Source organism: Pezoporus wallicus, unplaced genomic scaffold (assembly GCF_028554395.1).
Source record: "Pezoporus wallicus isolate ANWC-B61680 ecotype Strahan unplaced genomic scaffold, APGP_CSIRO_Pwel_v1 contig_229, whole genome shotgun sequence".
In the NCBI taxonomy this organism is placed as follows: Eukaryota; Metazoa; Chordata; class Aves; order Psittaciformes; family Psittacidae; genus Pezoporus; species Pezoporus wallicus.
This window is the reverse complement of record NW_026638360.1, coordinates 2,417,688-2,444,827: the sequence shown is the minus strand read 5'-3', so window position 1 is coordinate 2,444,827 and position 27,140 is coordinate 2,417,688. Positions and strand designations below refer to the sequence as shown.

General features: G+C 42.7%; 1 protein-coding gene across 1 annotated transcript; it reads left to right on the top strand.

The window, feature by feature from the left end:
- Window positions 1-4,624: 4,624 nt before the first annotated feature.
- On the top strand, window positions 4,625-26,157 carry GPR89B (G protein-coupled receptor 89B). Its single transcript, XM_057410484.1, has 14 exons — window positions 4,625-4,733; window positions 7,975-8,034; window positions 8,900-9,003; window positions 10,486-10,592; window positions 11,480-11,581; window positions 14,747-14,867; window positions 15,108-15,188; window positions 20,937-21,046; window positions 23,032-23,120; window positions 23,489-23,581; window positions 23,906-24,001; window positions 24,552-24,641; window positions 25,303-25,368; window positions 25,504-26,157. The coding sequence occupies exons 1-14, from the start codon at window positions 4,692-4,694 to the stop codon at window positions 25,708-25,710; spliced, it is 1,368 nt and encodes a 455-aa protein (XP_057266467.1). The 5' UTR covers window positions 4,625-4,691; the 3' UTR covers window positions 25,711-26,157.
- Window positions 26,158-27,140: the final 983 nt, after the last annotated feature.

Sequence of the window (27,140 nt, the reverse complement as noted above, 5' to 3'; positions counted from 1 at the left end):
TTAGGCTGATGAAGCTTTAACAATTCAATGGTCCTTGCAAGGCATGTGGGAGGGGGTTGTATCATGCATGATATTACTGGGCCTCTGTTTTAAACCATCAGTGCAACCTCCAGGAAAATTTTCCAGTTTCCATGGAAGAATTTTTGATTGTTTATGGCACACTGAAAAAAAAGCCATCCTTCACGAATGCAACCCCACAAATTATCACAGAATGGTTTGGGTTGGAAAGGACCTTAAGATCATCCAGTTACAACCCCCTGCCTGGTCAGGGACACCTCACACTAGACCATGTCGCCCAAGGCTCTGTCCAACCTGGCCTTGAACACTGCCAAGGATGGAGCATTCACCGCTTCTTTGGGCAACCTGTTCCAGTGCCTCACCACCTCAGAGTAAAGAACTTCTTCCTTATATCTAACCTGAAATGTTATCATGTTATACTGATTCTTTCCTCTAAGTGAGATAGATACGAACAGCCTCTGAGCACTGAAACACAGTGAGGCTCAACTTTCTCCTCCTGTAGGAGGGAATAGATTTGGGGCCTCTCTGCTCTTTAGGTCTGTGTGGGAATGAAATCTACCACTGAGGGAAGAAAGTCCATTCTCTCTTGCCACTCAGTAACTCACTGACTCTGCAGTTTCACATTTAAAGAGCGGCTGTTGAAAAAAAAAGTGGCAGTTTGCTGTTTTATATAGAAAATGGCTTTTCAGGCCATTTTCAGTAATCCTAGCCTAGGCCTAGTTTTGTTTAGTAAAGACAGGAACATCCATGAGAACCTGAGTACAGCCTTCCTATGAGCCTGAGGCAGTTGTGATAAAACAGTATATGGTGCCAAATTTCCTGAGGGCCAGGGCTGGATAAGTATACCAAAATCAGGGGACTTGCCTAAGTACTGGAATTATTTTCACCCCAGCAGAATGACATTGCCATTTCTTAGGCTCTCTCTGTGCTACATCTTTTAATATAGCTCAGGAAAGGCTTTTTGCCAACACCAAATGTGCTTATACAGTTGAGTAGCAACTATGGCAAATTAATGTGTGTTGACTTGCCAAGATGTTCTCTGGCACACAATCCTTTCCTCGCAACTAGCTTGGCATGCACCTATTTCAGTAGAACAGGCAAGACCCGTGTCTGTGAACAACTCGAGTTTTTCTCTCAGCATTTTGATGTACAAAGAGATATTGAGGGTTTATTCAGCCTAGGGGGAAGGGTACTAGGGGAGCCCCAACTGCTGTCTTCAGGTACCTAATTTTGGAGTGGGGAGGGAAGATGGAGATGGACTCTCAAGGAAGGTGAAAGCGAAAGATCAGAGGCAACGATCACAAGGAAAATTTTGACTAAAAATATCTGGCAAGGAAGAAAACATTGTTCAAATGGAGAGTGGTTCAGTGCTAAAGCGGGTGCCCAGAGACATAGTGGGATCCCCATCCTTGGTGGGTGAAGAGTGACTGGGAAAAGCACTGAGCACCCTGGTCTGACTTTGCATTGAGCCAAAGGGTGGACCAGCTGGTTCCCTTCTGCGTGGTGGAACAACGCGTATAAGGCAGTTTCTGCCTCTCTGGTAGAGCTTGCTTAGACTGTCCCTGCAGGCAACACTAACTAGCTGGGCACCACAGCAGAGGCTGATGCACAAACACAGTCAGCTGATGTTTGGTAGCTACAAAAGCTGCTTGAGGCCAGAATCACATGTTGTGTAACTGGTTTGGAAAAAGCTTTACAACTAAAAAAATTACAAAAATGAAAGAACCCCAGTATGCTTGTCAACAGAGAAAATAATGGAAATATAAGGGGCTTAGGCCTTTCCGGCTCCCTTTCAGTGTCAAGTGTGCCTTCAAATCCATTTGGAAGTGCAGAGGACTGCATTTTAACATTCTGTCAACAAAACCCTATGTATTTTAAAGCTTCCTGATCAGGGATGAAGCAGAACTGAATAGAAATGGTGATTACAGAGCTACTGACAGAACATTTTGGGAACAACAGAGACTGTTGGCCTTTACCTTCCTAGATCCAGCCTGGCACAGTAAAAGCAAAACAAGCCGTTTATTGATTTTCAAGGAGGAAAGGCTGTATTGTTTGAAAAGTCATGCAGTAGCTTACCAAAAAACCAACACAGCAAAGACTTTATGGTGATACATTAAATAGAACAATTGTCTCCTATGGTGCTTCCCTGAAGCTCAGGGGAGAGTTGGATTGAAGGACGATAAGGAAATAATGCAACTGGGATAAGGAAACCCAGTTACAAATAACAGAAAATCCTAGATTATGGGCAGCTGTGGGGCAGAGGCTGTGCAGGAGGGCAGCAGAGAATCCTAGGTACCGGTGCAGCGTGTCAGCTGATTGGAGGTTGCAGGTAAAGGCTGAAGTGAAGAAACCTGCAAGCTCACTGGCTGGGTACCTCATTGTAAGGATAAGGCAAGCCATCTTAAACCCAGCCCATCATCTAATCTGGTATTTCTGGATTTTAAGAAGGTTAGAAACTTTAATATAATTTAATTGAACTTTTATGTGCTGGTTACTCTATTTACCTGATAAAACTGAGAACCTGGCTAGCACAGGTAAAGCTTTTTTCCCTATCCTTCTACTTAAGTATATAAAGAATTATTGAGACAAAAATGTTCAGGCAAGCTTCTCAATACATGGATGTTAGTTCAAAGAAAAGTTGTAGACAACCCCATAAAGGAACTAATCTATTGCCAGTGAGCACTTTCAGCTGAAGTCACCACAAATAAATTCAAAAGAAATTCAGAAATCAGATTGATGTTGGGTTACTCCCAGCTTCAGAGCTCCTTTTTATGAAAGCCCCTGGGAGAAAATAAAATGGCTGGCTTGCTGCCAGCTAAACCTGTTTGTCATGAATATGCCCCATAGCACCTTCTGGTAACCTGTGTTATTTCTAAATATACTCTTGGCCAACAAACTGCTTTAATTCAATATGCTCCACCTCTCCTCTTTAGTTGAAAGACATTGGTTACCTCTACAAACTGAACATAAAGTAGCCACATTCACACTTTAATATGTGGAAGAATAAAATATGGAGCTGAATGGAAACCTGCCCATATACTGACCAGCCCTTCTTCCTTGTGTGCTGCCTCTCCGCCCTGGCCACCTCTATCTATATTCTGTGTAGTGGAACTACCAGCCTCTCAGAACTGAGATGTTGCCTTTGTGCCTGTGCAGTGCCATGGACCCTTCTCCCCACACATGCACATCAGCTGCTATCTAAGGAGGAACAACACAGAATAAATTTTCCATTTTCTTTCTATGCTTTTTCTCTTCCCTGAAGGAGAAATCTTGGGATTGTGATGTGGGGTGGCTCTGAGTTTTTCCAGTAGGAATTATCTTCTTCCCTGTTTCTTCCAAGTCTCAGGGAGCAGTAAATTACAGCTAAGTCAAAGGCATGTTTCAAGCCTATTTATAAACACATGAAAAGGAGAAAGTTTAAAGAGTTATGACCAAAGCCTGCCTTATTAACTTTGTGTTGAAATGAGCAGAGTTGCCAACGTGTACAAACCCACAAAAGGTGCTTTGAATAATTTATTTTTTAAAGGATTTCCTGTTAACTTCTGTCTTTAAAAAGCAACCAACTGTAAACCTTGCCCCACAGCCTACAATACAGAACAAAACAACCACAAATCACTCCAAACTCAGGAAATCTCATCACTTTACGAAAGATCAATTTCCAAGTAGCAGAAAGAGAAAGGAGGAACAAGGAAGTCCTGATCTCAGCTCTGCATTAATTGGAAGCAATATCAGAAGCTGTGAAGAAAAAGGTTTTAGATTATATGAGCGAATATGCTCTCTCAACCCTGTGAACACCGAATGTTTTTTTTCTCTTTGCAATGCCGTAGAGAGGGAGACAGATTTCAAATCAAGATGACTGACGGCGAGACAGAAAGCCAAACAAAGAGACTGAAATCTGGTGACTTGGCACCACCAAATGTAGATTTGTTTTCCTAGTGAAATGGTTGCAATGAATAAAAGTTCCTGATTTTGAATCAGCAGGGGCTCCACGCTTTGTTAAAATCCTCACTAACCACACTCGATTCTTTCTCTTCTCATGTGATTTATTATTCCAAACACTGACAGTTTTGGGTGGCAAAGGTTATGTGTGTTTTTAAAAGGAAAAAAACCAAAACATACAGGCACCATTAAGTTCAACTGGGGACGTGACTGTGACATTAACGATCAGATCTCACACCGATAGGCATCAGGAAATTCCCTGTTTGAACTTTTACTTCCCTTCTGGCTTTATTCCTTGATATATTGTAACTGCAGTCTTGAAAGGCGTCCCCGGCTCTGGTCTTGGCGCACAGGGAAGATGGAAAGGGCACAGGGAACTGGAAACGTGCCAGCATGGCCCTTCCACAGGAACAGGTCTCCTTCCCCTGGCTTCTCCTCAGCGTCGGAGGGGCACCCCCTGCGCTGAGCTGCAGGAGCAGGGGTCAGGCTTCCTCCAGGGCCCCCACTCAGCAGGCTGCCAGCAGCAGCAGGGTCCAACAATCAGGCCCACACGTTTCCCCCACTGGACGCACCAAGGCCACCACAACACGCGCGCTGCACACCAGGGGCGGAGCTTTCCCTCAAGCCCCAGTCCCCAGTCCCGCCCTGCCGCGGGGAGGCCGCTGCGCCTGCGCACTGCAGCCGCCGCCGAGGGCAAGGGGCTGAAACCGGGACGGGCGGCGGCGGGTGCCGTCATGAGCTTTCTCATCGACTCCAGCATCATGGTCACCTCGCAGGTAAAGCGCTGCTGCCCCGCACCCGCATACCGCGCCCCTGAGGGTTGAGGGCAGCGAGGTGGGGCCCGCCGAGGCCTAGACCCGCCCCACCGCCCTTCAGGAACCGGCAGTTCGGGGGCGGTGTTTGCTGGCGCGCATGCGCATCTCCTAGAGCTTTCTGAGCGGGGGCTTCCCCCGCGGCGGGGTGTGCGAGGTTCCGCGCTTGCGGGGTGGGCGCTTGGCGCTGCTGGTGCAGGGGTGAGGTGGTTGCTGTCAGGGGTCGGCGCCCGCCCTGTTCTGTCCACCGTGCTCACACTGCAGGCGATAATGGTCGTTGCTTGTCATGGTGATCGTTTCCCCCTCACGTCAGAGTGCAGCGCAGAAAGAGGCTCAGGAAGTAAGATTGTAGGGAATGGAGCTTTTCTTGTAATACTGCGTCAGTTCAATAGATGTAGGCTTTCTCAGTTGGAGCAAGCAGGGAAACTTGCCTTTCTATTCTCTATTTTGTTTCTGATATTATTCAAGAAGGCAAGTCATAGGCAGTGGGACCAAATGATCATTGTAGGTTCTTTCCAGATGAAATAGCTTAGCATTTCCAATTCCCAGTTCCATCCCCTTTACATCCAGTTCACCCCCCTGGGATGAATGCATCCCATCCCATCCATGTCTTCTACCCCTGATTTGTCCCTGAGGAGTTTGCTTGTGTACAGCTTTGGAAGGTTTCTCCTGCTGTGCTATACACCACTATTTTATCTTGAATACTTCCTCCTTCGTTGATCCAACTGTGATTCAGCACTTCAGCTTTTTCTTTCTGCTGCCATCAAAGTCATCGCTTAACTAGTCTTTGTTTTACACCATCTGAGTTCACATAGGAGTCCTTTGAACCTCTTCATGTCATTCTATCTTTATGAGAAGCGGGTTGTAATTTTAACATATCTGAAACTGTCCTGTTGTTTTGTGTGAGGAAATACTGCTGCCTTCTTCATTAGCCTCCTTTACTAGTAATTTATCTTGTCACTGTGTTCTCTGTGAGCTTCCTCTACTGCTTGCTGTCCTGCTTCCTCCTTTGTAAGCATCTAAATACCCTTCCTTCCTTTCTGCCTCTGGCAGCTGCAGTGGTCTGCTCCCTTTTCCACTTTGCTGCACAGTTGTACTTTCTTATTTGTGCTCTCTGTCCAGTGTTTGGGTGCATGAGTTTAACTGGATCACAGAAGGATCTGATAAGCTTCAGAGCTGGTGTGAAACTTCTGTGATGAGGAGGAATGAGCTTAGGAAGGAGAACCTTTTCCCTCTCAACATCAGTAGGTTGTCTTACAAAGACTGTAATGCACAACTGTAGTTTTTCTGTCAGTTTTCAGGACAGCTTTTGGTCATTTCTTAGAAGTGCTATGCCCTCCTACTTGCCAATGCTTTGATTCTTGCTCCTAATCTGCTTTTTCACTGTCAGTGGTTTGAGTGTAGCTTTGGCACTGTTAATAGTTCACCCAGAACAAAAACTTTCTCATTATTTGCTTTGCATTCTGAGATCTAACTTGCTTTTCTTTCATTTGTGGTGCTAGCTTTGCATCTTCTCATAATCTTCAGAATCATCAGGTTAGGTGCATGTGATTGTCAAATGCTCAAGGATTTCCTGACTTAACCTGTCACACTGACCTGCTTTGTTTTACAGTGTGAACTGTTCAGATAATGTCTTTCTGTGCTTTTGTACAGTCCTTAACACAAGGGAAATCTAATCTTCATGTCTAATTTACTCTGTTGTTACTGTACTTGCTTATCTCATCTCTTTATTTACTTCTTTTTGAAGAGTTTGTCTCCACCTTTTTCTTCCTTCTCTCTGTTAAATGTGGAATTGCTTTATGTAAATATCGCTTGCTTACTTACACTTCTTCAACTTATTCCCTGTAGATAGGACACTTACGAAATATCTTACATTTTTCTTTTTGCTATCAATTACTTTAAAGCCTGAAGTCCTCTTCAAACAGGTTTTGCCAGCTGTTACCAATTACTAGACCTTATTCCTATTGCAGTTTTTATGTCAAGGAAAATATGTTTGATCTCCTTGCCGGGCACTCCCAGTGTTCACTGTCTGTAAATCATGTTAGTCTGTTACCTTTGCCACTGCTGGGATCCAGTTACTTCTGAACCACAATGGAGTCATCCACAATGATTCCTGAATTTTTGTCTCTGAAAGTTTCCCATCGCCACAGTGAGTCAGAGCGCTCTGGCCTTTTCTGTATTCTCTGAGAACAAGTACTATCTTTGTCCCATGCCTTGTGACATATGCTGATTTTTCTCTTTGCTTTGGTCAAAGATGAACTTATAAAGAATACTTAATATCTTCTGAATTCTCTTTTTGCTTGGGGCCTTTTAAATCACCATACTCATTTTTGTGTCTTCTGAGTAATAGATGGGGTTACCCATGTAAGGCCCAACAACACTATCTCCTTTTACTGTCTGAAGATTGGTAATTAGCAATTTCAACCACATTCCTTGATTTGTATGTACTTCATCTAAGTCATCTGCAGAACAGCTGTGATACTGAGTTTGTCTCTTCAGGTGTGTGTGAACCTTAACTGAGTTTTGCAGTGTTCTGCGAGCCATGGAAATGCAAAGTGTTATTGGCTTGTCTTGTGTCACCTTCCTTGTTTATGTTGCTTTTGCAGTTCCGGATTGTGGTTTGAGGCATTCAACACTGCCTTCTCCCTAGTTTTGAGATGCTTTTAATGCTTTTCACCCATATTGTGTCAGTGTGTAACCAGATTTAGTGTAAAGAACTCTCCAGAAAAAAATCAAATGCACTTCTAATCTTAAAGCAACAACAGATACCTTCCAGGTATGAGTAAATTTTATAAAGATATGTATGTTGTGGACATTCAGGTGTTTACTTTGCCTTCATTACTGTGTTTTCTGTAAAAACTGTATGCTTTAATTCTGTACGTTAGAAGAGAGGAAAAAGAAACAACAGTGCAGAGGATTCTGGCAGGCCAAGAACTCAGGGATTCTGAGAACTGGGAATACACAACTGGGGTATATGATCGTGACTGGATCTTCCATAGTATCGTAGCCTTCTGTATCTGCTACACTTGAATATTTAAAATATTCTTCTCTCTGGCACCATGACAAGTTTTAATCCTTTGTGGATGTTGGGTACTTTGACCAAGCTATTTTCATTTCATTTATTTCATCTGCAGTCAGTAGTGAACTGGCTTTATGTTTTGCAGATTGCTGGATACAAATGTTAAGTGCTTCATCTCTTCTGCAGGTGCTGTTCTTTGGATTTGGGTGGCTGTTCTTCATGCGTAAACTCTTCAAGGATTATGAGGTGAGAAGGGACCTTTCATTACAAGTCCATATCTTAAAAATTACAATTGTAGAAATAATTTTAAAACTGCATTTGGCCCTTCTTCCACTCTTTAACCCCTCTTATTTGTAAGTATCTCTACAGTTACTTTCATTTTACTTCCCACTTCTGCTTCTATTTGAAAGACTCCTCGATATCTGAGGAAGAGGATTCTTCTGAGGCCAGTGAAAGTTTCCATATTGGCTACTGTTAAATAAAAATAATAAATATGGAGGAGGTGCAGGGGTGATAGGAAACTGTTTCGCTTTTTGTTTGGGTAAGCCTGCCTTATGTAATTGTAAACATTTTGAGACAAAATCAAATTCAGTGGCAACTTTAAACTCAGTGAGGTGTGTTCATTGTGTCTAAATTGCTTTTGAGAATTGAATGGGATAAAACTACAGCATTCTCTTATTTCTAGATGTTTATGAGAGAATATACTCTAAGTTAGAGATGGTTGAAGTGTGAGCCAAATTCATACTTGAAAAATTTTTCTGCTGTGGATCTTATCTTAAAGTCTAAGGTTAAGATCAAAGAGTTCTGTTAGTAGGTGCCTCTCAAGTTGGCAGAGCATTGCATGCTTGACATCCCTTCTTTGTAAAGCATCTCTGTTAAATGTGCCGACAGCTGCAGTCAGTGTAACACCGAGCAGCTTAGGAGTTTGCCCTCTGTTTCCTACAGGCTGTTGGTTACTTCCTATTTGGATAAAGAGTAAGGTGCCTTGAAACAGGAGACCCAGTTGTGTACCGTTGTACCTTGTGATTTGTGTTTGGTACCCAAGGGATATCAGGATGCCATTCTCTCAATAGAAATGTCTGATGTCTCTGGCTTGTTTTCTCCATTGCAGGTGCGACAGTATGTGGTCCAGGTGATCTTCTCTGTGACTTTTGCCTTCTCTTGTACCATGTTTGAGCTTATCATCTTTGAGATTTTGGGAGTGCTGAACAGCAGGTGAGTCTGTGAGCTCACTAAAGGACTAGCCTGCCTTGTGTTCTGCAGTATCTTCAGTCCAACTTCTAAATCACTGGATTAGTCTTGGATTGGGGAAACCATGTGAGGAAATTTTCAACAACTCAGTGAAGATGTTTGAGCCACATAATTTGTTTATTTGACAGAACATGAGACTAGGAGCCATAAGCTTCTGATTTTCCACGCAGTTGCTTTTAGTGTGGTCTAGGTCCCTGGAGCAAGGCTTTAGTCTTTGACTTTTGTGAAGTTAAAAGAAACCGTTTCTTTCACGGGAGTACTGTAAAGCTTCAGATCATGCTGAAGAGCGCTTTTCAGAAGTTAAGAACTATAGAAATTATGAGCAACTAGTTTTTCTGTGGTGGTTAGAACAGTGAATAAGATGTGAAGCTAATTGGGGAGTGAATACTACTTCTGTAATAATATGGTATTTGTGAATCAAAGGTGCATCCTCCCTTGACATAGGGTGGGGACTGCTAAAAACTGTCTACTTCAGAAGTCAGTAGAAAAAAAGAAGATAGAACGGTAACATGTAGATTCTAACTGGGTTTCTTATTTATTCTGTCTCATCATATTGGTATAAGAGAGTAGTCAAAGGTGTTTAAAGGCAAGAAGTGCAAAACTGATAAAAGGTTATGTTAGTTCTGACTATATTACTAATCTGTAGATCTTGCAGCCACATGAGGAAAATGCTTTTATAAGTTTCAGTAAAGGACTGGACATCTATATAGATAAAAATGTTTGCCTCTGAACTGGCTAGGAAAAAGTGACAAGGATCATCATCATTTCTCCTTCCCTGAGGCATAAAGAAGTTATGAGTTAATACTGGGAACAGGATATGTATTTTTCTGTTAAATGTAAGTGAATGGTCAGTTCAGCCAAGGTGAATCTCATCTGCATTTGACTAGTCTGATTTGCTCAGAGGAGCATCGGTCATTTTCATATACATGTGTATTTTTAAACTTTTGCTTTGCAATGTCTTGCACATGAAACAGCTCACTCTGGAGTTAAACATGTTGAATTATGAGCATTAAATATTTTAATCTTTTCAATTTGAGTTAGCCCTTTTTTGACTCAGCCACTCATTACAGAATTACATACTGCTCATACTTAGTTTTGATTTACTGTTCAACTGGATGGGTGGTAGATTGAATGAATCATGCTGCAGCTGGCATTGGTCACCATAGAAAATAGTGTTGGATAAAATAGCCCAGTGTGGTTTTCTGAGTAGTTGTTAATTTTGAAATACGCACTCTTGAGCTCTGTTTTAAAAAAAATCCGACAAAACAAGCAAAGCAAACATCTTCCATCCCTCCAAACAGAAAAAGAATCCAGAATATTTTATATGCTAGGCCTATATTAGCCAATGCTTGGTGTAGTTGAAAGGATTGCCCTGAAAGGCAATTGTCTTTGAGAAATTTTCTGTATTATGGTAGCATGCTAATCAGTATTTTGGCTTTATTTTAGCTCTCGATACTTTCACTGGAAGCTGAACCTGTGTGTCATTTTGCTCATCCTAGTCTTCATGGTGCCCTTCTATATTGGTTACTTTGTTGTGAGCAATATCAGATTGTGTGAGTACCCGATTCATGGCACTGGGGCTGCTAACGTGAGACTAAACATACAAATGAGAAATAACTTTCCTGAGAGATATGTGTTGCTCACTATCCCTGTAGCTCACTCCTTCGTATTTGTTCTGGCTAGATAACTTCTCTTTGGAATTCAGTGCTTTAGCGTGGACTGTTAAGCAGTTACAAGATACTTTGCTTGACCCCAGCAAGTGTATCCTTTCTTTATTGGTTTCAATAGAGTTGAGTGCTATAGAGTAATGTTACTGGAATTTGTTCCTTTACAATTTTAAGCTTGCAGCCAAACTCTGGAACCCTTGGCAAGACTGTGTTCTGCTGGGGGGCGGGGGGGGGGGGGTGTGTGTGTGGTGTAAAAAAAATGAGACAGGAAAGCTCAGTAAGTCAGTCTTGAGGCAGAAAAGCTTAATAAATTGCTTTTGATTTCTTTGCTTACTGCTGCCTGGATGAAGCTTCTTCCATGCACTAATGGGCACTTACAAGCTACTGATATTTATTGCTCTTTTGTATTAAGCACGTGCATGTAGGTAGGGAGTATTAAATGTATAGTTTTGGCATGAAGTTTTCAAGCTTCATGTTCAGGGTCACACAAGAAAGACAAAAGCTAAGCAATCCCCTGTTCATGGTGCAGGCCTCTTCGTATGTCTGGGGGGAAAAGCCAAAGTGGTGTGTGGCTACATCAGCTCTTTCAGACTGGGGTCTCTCAAATAGCTGATCCTGTAGGAAGGGGCAGGGTGCATACTGCTAACTGTAGCTCTGTCAGTTTTAGCTGCCTGTACTCAAAGCAGCCTTTTGACCAATGTAGCAATTTTTCAAGCTAGAAAAAGCTGTAAAGAAAGAATGTCTTTAAAATACTGTTTTTTATCTCTCCTTAGTGCACAGACAGAAACTGCTTTTTGCGTGTGTTCTATGGTTGACATTCATGTATTTCTTTTGGAAGTTGGGGGATCCGTTTCCTATCCTCAGTCCAAAACATGGTGAGTTTCATATTCTTCCTGATTCCTTTATCTCACTTTTATCTTGAAAATATTTTTTTCAGCTGTACATTTAGGACTGTAGAAAGTTCTGCAACTGGGGGTATGCTCTGCTTTGGAATCTGCAATCTGAAGGTTGTCAGACTGACAGAAATGGATGGTTACATCTGAGTTTATTTGCATTAGTTTTCTTCCAGTACCACAGGAAAAATTGAAGGAAGTGAATGAGTCTTAGCTGAATCTAGACTGTAAGAACACAGCATGCTTTTTGAGGACACAAAAACTCCATCTCCACAAAAAGTTGATCACAATTTTTATTCACTTACTTCTTTTCTTGTGGAAACTAAAGATAATTTATTTAAGAAGTGAATTGACAACCAGTCCTTCAGCTGACTTCTTTCAATCAGAATAATGTTTCTTGTGACTGAAGTCAGATCAGTTTAGCATAGATGGCTGTCCAGTTGAGAAAACATGGCAGGGTGTCTAAACACCAGAGCTGCATAGACTATAGCTAGTAATATGTCTGGCAGGGCATGCTAGCTTCGTACAGCTTTGTACACCGGAGCCTGTACAGTTGCATGTACTAGAATGTGAGTTAATGGGTCCTGCTGGATGCCAAAGCTATTTATGTGCAATCAGCTTGAGTATCTCTATGTTGCAGTCATGGAACCAAGAGTATTTATAGTGTGAAGATACTGTGCTCACTTGGGCTAGTTTAGGTGCAAGAGTTTGTTAGCCTGTGCCTATATATACTGAATCCTGCAGGCTCTTAAGTGTGCTGAAGGACTATAACACTACAGAACCAGACTGTTTATCACCTGGGGTTCCTGTGTAAATGACGTTGCCCTTATCTCCTGCGTTGGAAAAATGTTTGCACATTGTTCTCAATTGGTGAGGTTCAGTCAGTTTCACTCAAATAGGTGATATATATCTGTCTCTATAGATAAGGGTCAGCTTAATCTTACTGTCCTCTAGGAAGCAACTTTACTCTGTACTAATCTGTAAGAGAAAAACTGAAGAACACCAGCTGCAGCAGGGTCTGCTCACTCTTTCATCTCTGATCCTAAAACTACCCCAAGAGAGAATGTGTTTCTGTGTTTTGTAATTGTGCCATTTGCCACTGAAATACAACAGCTAGCATACAGTGCAGATCCCTCTGCTCATGGTTTCATTGCCAAGAAAAATGCATATCTTTGGGTGGCAGAAGGTGCTTGGGTTGGCAGAATATAATAACCCAATGGGAACTTAGTGATGGGACTCAGGTAATCCTCTTCAGACCATTGAAAAGGTTCTGTGAAGCTGTGTAACAACTGCAGGCTTGCAGAACTGGTAGTGGGGTGTTTTCTTTTAACTTCTGCTTTACAGGGTGATACCTCCACTTTACAGTTGTACAGTGCCTTATCTACCAGGTACAGACATAAGGTTAGAGCACAGGATTCTACTTTGTTTTTTTCCCCTGCTCTCCTGCATGTATGGACAAGGCTGTTGCAGGGCTTTATCATATGGCAGTGACCCAATTCAGACAGGTGGGATCCTATTGTGGAGGGAGGCTGTGCCTAATGAACACCTCACACTGCAGTACATTAACCTGTAGTGCCTTTGTCACTGTGGCCCTTGGCTCTCCTGCACGTGGTGGTGTGCTGCATCTGGGGAATTGTGGGAACTAGTGGGACCCTTTCAAGTACCAGCAGTGGCACCATGTGTCATGGGGTGTCTTGCCTTGGGATGGTGATGGCCAGTGTGATGCACCTTGGAAATGAACCATCAGTCAAAGGCTCTTCAGTCAGGAGCCCTGGTTGGTCTGCAGCATGTTCAATAGACCTGAGTTTGGGAGCTTGTAGTAGAAGGAAGGTTATGCTTTACTCAGTTACATACCAGTAATCTAAATGAACTGATTACAAGAGTAGGGTTGCTGTGAGTTTTAGTGGGAAGCATTGCTTTCACCAGTGGAATGTCATGTCATTTTGGAAGACACCTCTGTTTTAACTGTTGCTATCTGAGAGCATGTGGGGCAAAAGGCCAGTGTATTGTAGCACATTCTGTAGCTCGTGTAAATCTCTATGCAGCTGCACATGACTGGGTGTCTCAGTCTCCTTTTGTGAAGTCTTTTTGCCTTGTTTTCATCATTTATTCTCCTTCTCTGAAGCATGAAATGTGGCTTGGCGCTTCGCCATCTCAGCTTTGCAGTCGTGTAAGCTCCAAATGTGCTGTGTGTGGCAGCTGCTCTATAACTAGCTCCCTAAAAAGTGAGTGTTGTTTAGTAGCACATGGCACTGTATCCTGAGAAGACAGGTTGAGCTCTGTGTTTGATAGCGGAGGAGAATAAATGTAACTTCAGTGCTTGGTGCTGGTTCCAGCGTAGGCTTAATGGTCATGCTGTATTACGTGACTATGTGTTTTAGAGTCCAGTTGGTGCTCAGGTAGAATGCCTTTTTGGTGGTCACCTCAACAATGTGTGTGTGTTCAGAGGATGAATATAAGCAGCCAGGCGCAGCATAAACTTCCCATGCTGTAGTCATAGAATCATACAATGTTTAGGATTCGAAAAGGCCTTAAGATTATCCAGTTCCAACCCCCTGCCATGGGCAGGGATGCCTCACACTAGACCATGTCACCCAAGGCTCTTTCCTACCTGGCTTTGAACACTGTCCTACAAACACAAATTGTGTCTGATCTGGAGGGGTTGCTTCTAATGGCAGTTGACAGGATAGGGCTTCCACTCTATGGTTCAGACATTTTGGGGCTAGTTTGCCAGGACTAACAGGTTTGGTAACTCTAATCCTGGTTATTGCAGATGTGGCTTTGTGGAAGATGCTTTCTTTATAGTGTCTGGTGGATGATCCATGTTCCCGCCTCAGCAAAGTGCCATCACTATTTTATTAATTTAGATGCAAAATACTGACGCTTAGTACTCTCCAGATCTGTCTTAGGGTTCTTCATAGATAGTTTCCCATCCCTGTTTCTAAGCATTATAACGTGCTTACTCAGGGAGATTTTCTGCCTCTCTTTTCATAGTCCCTATCTACTTCATATTACCTTTGGTCATTGCAGTGGGAAGACAGTTGGATTCATGAAGCAGCTCCATATGTATGTTGGGTTGTGAAGGCACCTAGTGTGTAACAGAGTAAAGGGAGCAAGGTCACTTATGCCATGTTTTTCCTTTCTCAGGAATCCTGTCTATAGAACAGCTCATCAGCCGCGTGGGTGTGATTGGGGTGACACTCATGGCTTTGCTGTCAGGATTTGGGGCTGTCAACTGTCCATACACTTATATGTCCTACTTTCTCAGGTAACTGTGGCCTCAGGAAATATTTTATCCACCTTTTTGAGATTATTATTCTGCTTTCCCTGTGGCATTGATTCAGGCTTTTTCATAGCTTTGTTTTCTAGCTCTTGCCATGTCTGTGTAGTAGAACCATTTCCATTGGTGAAGCATGTTCTTATATAGGCTTCTCTCTTTGTTTCATGGACATGTGCCCATTTCCTCTGAAATGGGATGGCAGACCTAATGGGGGGTCTTTATTTGCAGGAATGTGACAGATGCCGATATTCTGGCTTTGGAGCGACGACTCCTTCAGACTATGGACATGATTGTTAGCAAGAAAAAAAGGTGAGAAGGCAGCATTAACATGAAATTATTTATTTCAAGGATTTTCATAATCAATTCAACTCAATAATCAATTCACCTCAATAAGGTGGTTGTTGAAACTACCAAAATTATTAGACCTGTCAGGGCTATGTGTTCCAATGAAACAGGAGGCTGAATTGGGCTGAGCTGTGTGGTGTTTCACTCTGGCCTGATAAGCAACTTTATTTTTTCACTCAGACATCTACACTAAATAGTACCCTTTCTTACTGCAGTGTGGCACAGATTGTGCTTCCAAGACAAATTGTAACTCTGATGGCAGCTTGAGTAGACTGTAAGATGGGCATCTTTCTCTCCTGCTGAGTAAGTGACTTGTAAGCCACCACAACTGGCTGTCTTACTGGAGGTTTCAGTACAGTTGTTTCATACCTATTGAGCACTCTCCTGCTCTGTGGATCTGGTGTTTCCTGGTCAGAGCTGGCTAGTGAGCTTGTGTGTACACAGTTACATTCCTGCCAATGGCAAGGTTTATGTTGAGTTTTGCAGAATTGCAGACACTGCTAATGCGAATGTAGTGCAGCACACAAGTGTGCCATCAGAGCTCTGCTTTTGTGGGTTTAGCTTATTTCATGTACCCCAAGCAAAACTACTTTTGTAATCAAGGTAATTTCATTTACACTGAAAACATTTTTGTCTGATGTTACAAATTACATATTGCATGCGTTACTAATTGTGCAGAATAGGTACAATTACCATAGTCACTGCAAAGGTTTGACTGCCTGACACTGAATTCTCACAGCAGTCATAGAATCATAGAATAGTTAGGGTTGGAAAGGACCTTAAGATCATCTAGTTCCAACCCCCCTGCTGTGGGTGGGGACACCTTATGCTAAATCATATCACCCAAGGCCTCGTCCAGCCTGGTCTTGAACACTGCCAGGGATGGAGCATTCACAACCTCCCTGGGCAACCCATTCCAGTGCCTCACCACCCTAACAGGAAAGAATTTCCTTCTTATATCCAACCTAAACTTCCCCTGTTTAAGTTTTAACCTGTTACCCCTTGTCCTGTCACTACAGTCTCTAATGAAGAGTCCCTCTCCAGCATCCCTATAGGCCCCCTTCAGATACTGGAAGGCTGCTATGAGGTCTCCACGCAGCCTTCTCTTCTCCAGGCTGAACAGCCCCAACTTCCTCAGCCTGTCTTCATACAGGGGGTGCTGCAGTCCCCTGATCATCCTTGTGGCCCTTCTCTGGACTTGTTCCAACAGTTCCATGTCCTTTTTATGTTGAGGACACCAGAACTGCACACAATACTCCAGGTGAGGTCTCACAAGAGCAGAGTAGAGTGGCAGGATCACCTCCTTTGACCTGCTGGTCACGCTCCTTTTGATGCAGCCCAGGATACGGTTGGCTTTCTGGGCTGCAAGCGTACACTGCCTGCTCATGTTCATTTTCTCATCAACCAACACCCCTGGATCTTTCTCCGCAGGGCTGCTCTGAATCTCTTCTCTGCCCAACCTGCAGCTGTGCCTGGGATTGCTCCGACCCAGGTGTAGGACCTTGCACTTGGCATGGTTAAACTTCATGAGGTTGGCATCAGCCCACCTCACAAGCGTGTCAAGGTCCCTCTGGATGGCATCCCTTCCCTCCAGTGTATCAACCGAACCACACAGCTTGGTGTCATCGGCAAACTTGCTGAGGGCGCACTCAATCCCACTGTCCATGTCAGCGATGAAGATGTTAAACAGGACAGGTCCCAACACCGATCCCTGAGGGACACCACTCGTTACTGGTCTCCAGCTGGACATTGAGCCATTGACCGCAACTCTTTGTGTGCCTCTATCCAGCCAGTTCTTTATCCACCGAGTGGTCCATCCATCAAATTGACGTCGATCCAATTTAGAGACAAGGATGTCGTGTGGGACAGTGTCGAACGCTTTGCACAAGTCCAGGTAGATGACATCAACTACCCTGTCCGTCAGTTCTGTAGCCCCATCATAGAAGGCCACCAAATTGGTCAGGCAGGATTTCCCCTTAGTGAAGCCATGCTGGCTGTCACCAAGCACCTTGTTGATTTTCATGTGCCTTAGCATGCCATCCAGGAGAATCTGCTCCAAGATTTTGCCAGGCAGAGAGGTGAGACTGTCTGTAATTCCCCGAGTCATCCATTTTCCCCTTCTTGAAAATGGGGGTTATATTTCCCTTTTTCCAGTCATTGGGAGCTTCACCTGACCGCCATGATTTCTCAAATATGGCCAGCGGCTTCGCAACTTCATTTGCCAGCTCCTTCAGGACCCGTGGATGGATCTCATCAGGATTCATGGACTTGTACACGTTCAGATTTTTAAGATGGTCTCGAACCAGATCCTCTCCTACAGTGGGCGCAAGGTCTTCATTTTCACAGTCCCTGCATCTGCCTTCCAAGACTTGGGTGGTGTGGTCAGAGCCTTTGGCAGTGAAGACCGAGGCAAAGAAGTCATTCAGAACCTCAGCCTTCTCCAAATCCTGTGTAGCCAGTTCTCCTGAGAGCTTCCTGAGGAGGCCTACATTTTCCCTAGTCTGTTTTTTATTTGCTATGTACCTGTAGAATCCCTTCCTGTTATCTTTAATACCTCTAGCTAAGTTTAATTCTAACTGAGCCTTAGCTTTCCTAACCTGGTCCCTAGCTTCTCGGACAACATCCCTGTACTCTTCCCATGCCACCTGTCCTTGCTTCCACTTATTATAAGCCTCTTTTTCCATTTGAATTTTCCTCAGCAGCTCCTTATCCATCCAAGGGGTCTCCTGGCCCTCCTGCTGCACTTCCTTCTGGTTGGGATGCAGCACTCCTGAGCTTGTAGCAGGTGATCCTTGAATATCGACCAAGAGTCTTGGGCCCCACTGCCCTCTTGGGCTGTATCCCATGGAACCTTACTAAGCAGGTTCCTGAAGAGGCCAAAGTCTGCTCTTTTGAAGTCCAGGGCAGTGAGCTTGCTGCACGCTCTTTTCACTGTCCTGAGGATCTCAAATTCGAGCATCTCATGATCGCTGCATCCAAGGCTGCCCTGGAGCATCACATTTCCAACGAGCCCTTCCCTGTTGGTGAGCACGAGGTCAAGCACGACACCTCTCCTTGTCGGCTCCTCTATTACTTGCAGAAGGAAGTTGTCTTCTACACAATCGAGGAACCTCCTGGATTGCTTGTGCCAGGCCGTACCGTCCTTCCAACAGATGTCAGGGTGGTTGAAGTCACCCATGAGAACAAGGGCCTGCAGACTTTACTTTTGGTGCACTGATGTTTCGATGGAACTTTTTAATGTACGACAAGGCAGCTTTTGGGTTGTCTAACCTTGCTGAATTAGTCACCAATGTGTGTATCTATCTGCTGATCAGTATTAGCATATGAAAGTGTAGTTAAAGCATTATATTTTTCTTCGACTTTGTAAATGTTAAGTGGTGAACAAATGTTAACTCAGTATTTGTGGTCACGTTTGAGACTGTAAGAGAATTTAATTACTTAGGTTTAATTGACTAGGAGCATACTAAAATACTGGCTTTGGAGTTAAAAAATGTTGTGTAGTGCGGCATCTGAGTCTGTGCTCTTTTGTTTTGTGGACCTCTAGTCCAGGGAAGGTGATTTTGCGACAAATATAAGGATGTTTGGGACTTGTAACTGACTGGCACTTTCTTTCCTCCTATGGCTAGGAAATCTTCTGAGTATATCAACTACCATTATGAAGAGCCACATATAGTGTGTTAATTGCTTGGCAATTATATTGAAGTCCATGAAACCCAAAACAAAACAACAGAGAACCTCCCCCAACAATGTAACCTCAGAAATGTGCAAGAAAAAGCAGAAGCTCAAGTTCTGTAACTGTTTTTCCTCCTTTTTGCTTTGACAGGGAGCAGTGGCTTGCATAACTGGACTCTACTCATATAAAGCAGATCTTTAAAAGTTAGATTTGTATCTCTTCAAATAAAATCCAAGTCATTTGTAAGAACAAACAGCAATAGCAGCATTTCACAGATCAGGGTAAAGGCTGTTCCATTAATTATCAGTTACTTGCTCACTGTCTTTTCAAGGCTACTGATAACTCAGAACTTACCAATGCACACAAGGGTTATAAGGCAATAGAACCCTTTCTATTCTAGAAGCTTTTTTTGTTTTCTTTGCTGAATTTTGACTTCTCATACCAACCCTTATTCACACTATCTTCCTTGTCAGTAGAAGATAGTTGTTAAAAGTTGGGTTTCCCTGATGCTTTTTGTACATGAATTACTTGGTTCTCTCTTTCCTGAGTTTAGTCAAGTAAAGCCTTACGGAAACTTGCCTCTACATTTGGAAGGTTCTTTATACTCATCCTAGTAGCTATGAGATAACTAAGCTCCAGGTCTGAAATGCCTAGATTCTGTGACACTGTTGATTCCCTTTGGAGTCAAATCAGCCTATATGGCATAGATGTATCACTTACCTACACATGCAAAATGCATTAGTTTTGCCTGTGAATCCTTTCTGTAAGTTCTCCAGAACTCCTGACTGCTTTGTGGCTACAGAGATCCCTGTCACCTCTCAAAATATGATTGCTCTTAGTATACTTACAGCCCTGTGCTTCACCTTGACGTAGCTGCACTTTTGCTGCAATGCTGCGAGTCATTTCAGATGGAGCTTGTAAATCGGGTACTGGGACGAAAGCAAAGATTCAAAATGCAGTTCTTGTACTTGGCAGCTATCAGGATGAATTGAATTGCTCCAAGATCTGTTATTTGTAGTCTGTGGCCATATGTGCTTTTATGTGTGTTTTGTGGGGTACCCCAGGGTCTTTCTTTCACTGGATGTGGAGGAGTGATTTTTTTTTAATTACGGTGCTTATCAACAACCTTGAAGAGGGCTCATTGCCAAATGTAGTGGTATTGGCTGCAGCTACAAGAAAGGGCCTAAACATTATGGACATGGATCACCTTGACAGTCCTATGAATAGCTTTCAGCTTAGGCCTAGATAACTGGCTCACAAATTTCAATGGGGAGAAATGTGAGGGAATGAGGCCAGAAGCCAGCACTGCTCATAGGGATTATGCTGCGGTGCACATGGCAGTGTGAGGGACAATATGCAGCTGCTGCTGTAGTGTTGGAATTAGCTTTAGCAGTCACGTTCAGATTGCCTGAAGCATCCAGTGTTCAGTCCAATAATGGATTTATGTGTTTCTGCTTCATAACAGCTTGTCATGCAGCCTAGTAGTGTGTGGCAGTGTATCTGAGTGCTGCTGCATACCATCCAGTGCTCACAGTGCTGTGGAGGAGGTGGGTAGCAGTGATAAAGAGGTGTTCAAGGGGAGAAAGGAGCATGAGAAATCTTCCTGAACTTGAGATAGCACAGTCATGTGTTTGAGGAAAGGAAAGCGACTTATCATATGTCTGAGAAATCCATTTGAATTCATAGGTTTAATTGGGTTCAGATCTCTTTAAGGTTTGAAGCAGGATTCTGAATGGAAGTCTTGGGAAGTGTCTCACTGAATCTTGCTTGATTAGATCTGGGCTCTACTCCAGAGCTAATCAAGATAATGTTATGAAGCAAGATTGGTGCTTAGGGGGGAAAGAAAGGGGAGCATCTGTTTGCAGTGAATTTAGTTTAACAGTGTCTTCTAAGGAACTGTGGGGTGGTTTCGTATTTGCTTCTTGGTTTTTGGGTGTTTTGTTTTTTGTTGGTTGGCTTGTTTTTTGAAGGGGGGTTTATTTTGATTTTTTTATGAAACTTACTTTATTCCTAAGGACTTGTGTTTTCTGCTCTTTCAGGATAGCAGTGGCTCACAGGACAATGTTCCAGAGAGGAGAAGTGCATAACAAACCCACTGGCTTCTGGGGAATGATAAAAAGCGTTACAGCATCTGTTTCAGGCAGTGAAAGTATCCTTCATCTGTATGCTGGCACCTGCCTTGGGAGGTAGCTTCAGCTTTCTGCTCTCTTGAAAGGAAGAGTGTTAGTTGGGTCAGTTACAAAGCATTTGTGTTTCAGCATGTTTCAGCAGTCTGAGCAAAAAGCTCAATGTCTCCTGGGAAGTTTGCTGTCTCGCACTGTACTGTCTGCCTTTTTACCCAGAGGCTGGACACCATTTTACTGTGACACAGCTGGGAGGTGTATACTGCTGCCTGCCCTGTAAACGTGTTGTTGCTTCACCATGGTTGAGGTGTACAGCAGATTGCACACTTATCATAGAATCATAGAATGGTTTGGGTTGGAAGGGATTCAAAGCATCATCCAGCCTGGCCCTGAACACTTCCAGGGGTGGGGCATACACAGCTTCTCAGGGCAACCTGTTCCATTGTCTCACCACCCTCATAGTGTGTAATCTTAATCTACCCTCTTTCAGTTTAAAGCCATTCCCCCTTCTCCTGTCACTATCTGTCCCTGTGTAAGTCCCTCTCCAGATTTCTTGTAGGCCCCCTTTAGGTGCTCCAGGGTTGCTCTAATGTCTCCCCCAGAGCCTTCTCTTTTCCAGACTGAACAAGCCCAACTCTCTCAGTCCATCTTCATAGGAGAGGTGCTCCAGCCCTCTTATCATTCTGTCGCAGTGCAGATGTCTACTCCACCACATCACTGATGTGGGAGGCAATTTTCTGCTTAGATTAGGGTTAGGGTGTCTTCTGCTCATATGACTGACCTGCCTGTTTTTCTTGTAACTTGAAATATGCTCTTCTGGGCTGCAGAATCTGTGATGTACTTGAGCAAATCAGTGGGGCTGACTGAGGTCCTGTAACAATTTGCTTGTCCCGTGGTTGTTTTTTCTGGCCGTTTTGGGAAGCCATGAGAAAAAGAAGAGCAGGAAGCAACTTTTTGAACAAATAGATTGTTCTCATGATATAGGCTGGCCACCAGTACTATAGCAGTGTGACAAAAAGGTGGATAGGAACAGGTGAACAGAAGTTGTTCTGCCAGTGTGAAAGGGGTAGAGGGAATCTGCTGGGGTATTACAAGGGTCTGTATTTACCCAACTGACAGTAACATACCAGTAGTTTCTACTAGACCATCTAAAGCATGCAGTTTGCATATTTAAGGCTGATGACTCTTCTTCCTCTCTGTTCCTACTAGCTGTTAAAATCAATTTGGCTATTTGACAAGACTCTTCATAATAATCACTAATCTCTTGGAGCAGTTACTCAGTAGTTTGGTTTACGAAGATGATGTGAGAGTGACATATTGAGAGATGCACTTCAGTGACAAGGGATACTGAAGTGGAGCGGCAGTCTTTGAGAGGTCTGGTTCTCTTCTGCAATATGTTCTTCAGGCACAGGACTAAAGAGCTTATGCATGACTGCCTGAATGGTGTGTACTGCCTACCTTCTTAAAATGGAGTATTGTGCAATATATCATATACACAATGATTTGGGTTGGAAGAAACCTTAAAGCTTGTCCAGTTCCAATCCTGTGCCATGGGCAGGGACACCGTCCACTAGACCAGGTTGTTCAGAACCTCGTCCAGTTTGGTCTTGAACACTGCCGGGATGGGACAGCCACAGCTTCTCTGGGCAACCTGTGCCAGAGCCTCACCACCCTCACAGTAGAGAACTTCTTAGAATCTAAATCTCCCCTATTTCAGTTTAAAACTATTCCCCCTTGTCCTGTCACTACTTACTCTTATAAAAAGTCCCTCTCCAGCTTTCTTGTAGGCCCTCTTTAGGTACTCCAAGTCTGTTCTAAGGTGTGTGTATCCTTGAGATTCCTTAGGGTGCAGTATTAACAAAAAGCATTCAGGCAGAATCAGAAAAGTGATCTGGATCAAAAAAGTGGGTAAACCATTAGATATGGCTTTGGGTTGAAGTTGGGAGGGCATGTTTTGGTTTTAATAAAGAATTTGTGATGTATTGTAGCCTTGACTATGCTGGTTTGCCAGATCTGTCCCTTATCCAGCAAGAAGTGGATGCCCTAGAAGAGCTTAGTCGGCAGCTTTTTCTGGAAACTGCTGACTTGCATGCAACAAAGGTACATGGCAAAGAACTGCCCAGAAGTAGTTTGAAAGAAAATGAATGTTACAAGAAATTGAAAGGTGTAGTTAAATGTTGAAATACTGTGATGTGGTGAAGTAAAGATCTGTTTCTTTAATTTGGGGTCTAGATGGCAGTTTCCTTCCAGTTCAGGTACATACTTGACTGTGCCCTGTGTCCCTAAAGCCAATCAGAAACTTCTGAATTAAAACTTTTGAGTTCAGAAACATTTGAAGTAAGAGATATAGAGGAATAAAGCTGTTTACTGCGGTTGGTGCTCCATTAACATTTTATGTTGTGGGGGATTGTGGAAATGATATTTATTTTGTGTGTTCTGTTCCCCCCTCCCTCCTTTTGTATTTCCAGGAGAGAATAGAGTACTCCAAAACTTTCCAGGGAAAATACTTCAATTTTTTGGGTTATTTTTTCTCCATCTATTGTGTCTGGAAAATCTTCATGGTATGAAAATGTTTTATTTATCACACCCTGCATAGGTTATATTATACATGGAGTTCTTCAAGTAATGCTCCAGTTAGCTTAAGATCCTGCTTCTGGGGAACGAAACTGGCTCTTGGTTGAAATAAAGCTCTGGATCGGTCTTTTTGTACAGCACATTAGACAAGCAATTCTTACATGTGTGTATTTTGCACCTTCTTAGCCAATCTGCCTGCTCCCTGCCCTTTTCCTTGGTGATGCCAAGTAAAAGTCACGAATGTGTCTCACGTGTAGGAGTGAGGTATGCTTTTGTCTTCTTGTTTCAATGTAAATCCATCTCTCTTGCAGGCAACCATCAATATTGTATTTGACCGTGTGGGGAAGACTGATCCAGTCACAAGAGGAATTGAGATCACTGTAAATTATCTGGGAATCCAATTTGACGTGAGACTTTATTAATTCTTACAGCCTTTTCAGTGATTCCTATCTTACGTAAACAAAATTATAGTGCTGATAGAAAGAAAACCCTGAGAACATCTTGACTTCTGAGTTGGTGAGAAGGAAGGGAAAATGCACCATGAATTTCACTTTCATGTGAATTTTATACTGGGATGGTAATGTGGTCTTGCCAGGGAGGCAGTGATTTACTTGTTTGTTTTGGGCAAGTGGAAACACGTTAATCAGCTTGCTTAGAGTAATACATTTAACTACAGAATAATTACGTTTGCTCATGCACACAGGTGTTCTGTCATTTACAATTTTTAAATATATCCCTGTGAATGCAAGGTTCTTTGTGATTGGTGTAAGATAAATTTGTTTTTCTGTTTGGACTAAGCAATTGCTAATATATTTGTGAAAATGTCTGATAAACCTGTCTACAGTGGAGATCTGTACAATTGGGAAATACAAAACCCCTGAAGAATCGACAGCTATACAATGTGGTGTAAATGGAGTTAGCATTAGAGATTTAACTGTATTATTCTTGTTGATACAGGTGAAATTCTGGTCTCAGCACATTTCCTTTATTCTCGTTGGAATAATCATTGTTACTTCTATCAGAGGATTGTTAATCACACTTACAAAGGTAAGAGCCAGGACTCATATGTTGTTTTGGCCCAGGAAAGCTGTTATCAGATCTTGAGCTATTTAGACAAATACTGCATGAACCTTTTATACACATTTGTGTTTTAAATATCTGAATATAAATACTTGCAGAGTGGGGAAGGGAGGAAAAACACCTTAATACCTTCTGCAGTATGTTTCCTCATTCAGTCTCTGTTGCTATTACTGTCAGGAATAGATGTAGATGCTGAATGAGATGTTAATGTAAGCAAGGGTTCAGAATGGTGCTGTAGCCAGGGCTTAGGAGTAAGGTTGATCAGATAGTGATTAAAAGAATTTAGATTGATTAGTGTGAACTACTGGTAGAACTGGAAGGGCATTAGCTCAAGAGACATGTGACTTAATGTCTTGACCTGGCTTTTGGTACCTCAGCTTAAACTTCAGTATATATTTTTATATGACTTCTACCACGTGGCGCCACTGGCTTAGGCAAAGTCACATTAAAGACTAAGAATGCAGGTTTCTGGAAGTATGGTACAGGCACCCTTCCAGAAAATATGATTTTTATTGTTTTTAAATGAAAAAGTATTGAATAGTATGGTACTTTTATGCTGTCCTAAAGCACATCAGAGTTGTCTGACTGCTTTTTCCAGTGTGTCTGTTTTTTTTTATTTCTCCCCTAGTTCTTCTATGCCATTTCCAGCAGCAAATCCTCCAATGTTATTGTTCTGCTTTTAGCACAGATAATGGTGAGTATGTAAAACCTATCTACATGCATGCATATTTGTGTGTGTGTACGTATAATAAAGTCTTTATATGCTGACCCATGTTAGCCATATAGCCAGTTGTGAAACAGTAACTGCTTTCTGGTATTTAATTTGCAGGGTATGTACTTTGTGTCATCAGTGCTCCTGATCCGGATGAGTATGCCTCTGGAGTATCGCACTATTATTACTGAAGTCCTGGGAGAGCTCCAGTTCAACTTTTATCATCGTTGGTTTGATGTGATATTCCTAGTTAGTGCACTGTCCAGTATCCTGTTTCTCTATCTAGCACACAAACAAGCTCCAGAAAAGCACATGGCCCTCTAAGAAAGGACTGCAGTCACACACTGCTTTCTGTTCTTTGAACTGCACTACTGCAACTTCTGTGGACTGCAAAACTTGGAGGGAGCCAGGGCTATGCTGTGTATTCCAGCAGTGCTCTTTGAACTTCCACGTCATCATCAAGTTCTGTGGCTCATTTTATGAAGATGCCACAACTTGAAGGGAAGGGAATGCACATACTGAATGTGAGATTGTTCATTGCCAAGGAATAAGGGCACACCAGTAACACTGGGTACACCAGTAACTAGGGGCATCAGAACTTGCATAGCAGATTGGCTAAGGTAAGGCCTCTTACAATCGGAAGAGCGTTTTCATAGAAGGCACCAAGGAAATGTGATTTTATTTTTGAAAATCAACTTATAATTGGGGTTCAGAGGATGGTAATTCTGGAGTTTAATGTTTGGATCTGTGGAATTAAATAAGCTTTTGTAATATGTCACACAAGCGTCCCAGTTCTTTTTTGTCATCTCCAAAGATCTGGCTGGAAGTGAACTAGAAAGTGGCTAGGATTTGCTGCCTGGCAGAAGTGAAGTGGTGAGAAATGTCACTCCATTTCTGTATGTAGTGTATGCAGCTGTGTATCATTGGTTCTGCTATTCTTGGGAGCTGGAGATTAGCTTTCTATTGCTGAGACTCAGCTTTGTTTTCTCTTCATGTGTAAATGGAACTGAGGTTTTGGATTCCTCTTTGCTGGAGTTCAGTGTGAAGTCAAAGACCACAGCTATGCCTTGTTTACCTTACGTGTTACAAATTTGTTTCCTTATAGTCTGTAAATCTGATGTTCTCCACGGCCTGTGTATTCTTCTACAGTAGCCCATTTCCACTTCTTGATGTCATTCAAGGCTTAAAAGTAAATTTTATTCATATGACTTAAACTTGTAGCTTTCCATAGCTGCTCTCCTAGGCTTTCTTTGTTTAAAAATTGTTCTGGAACATAAATCGTAGGTAATAAAGATAAGATTGGGGGAGGGGGTGTGGGTGCTAATAGGCACTCTAAACAATTTATTTATGGGTTGTTTTCAGTGTACAGCAAAGAGAGTATACAGCAGCAGTATTACAAAGCCATTTATGTCGTGTTCAAGACAATGTGGTGTTTACTTTGAGTTAAATAATATGCATGAGTGAATTATGTATGCTGTTCTAACTACCATGATCCACAACTGCATGCAGTGGTGAAAGAATAGTGTTTAAATATCTTGATTTATGAATTACGAGGTTAGCTTAATGTTTGCAAGACATTTTTGCGATGTTAGCAGGAGAAAGGAGTGTAATGCACAGAGTACACTGGCTTATGCCACTTCACAGCAGTTGTACAGCAGTAAGTATAGCATAGAAGAGTTGCCACAGAGCCTGAGCTGGCGGACTTGCATTAGGGGGAGAACTTCCTCTCCTGGGAGATGGGGAGAAATCAATTG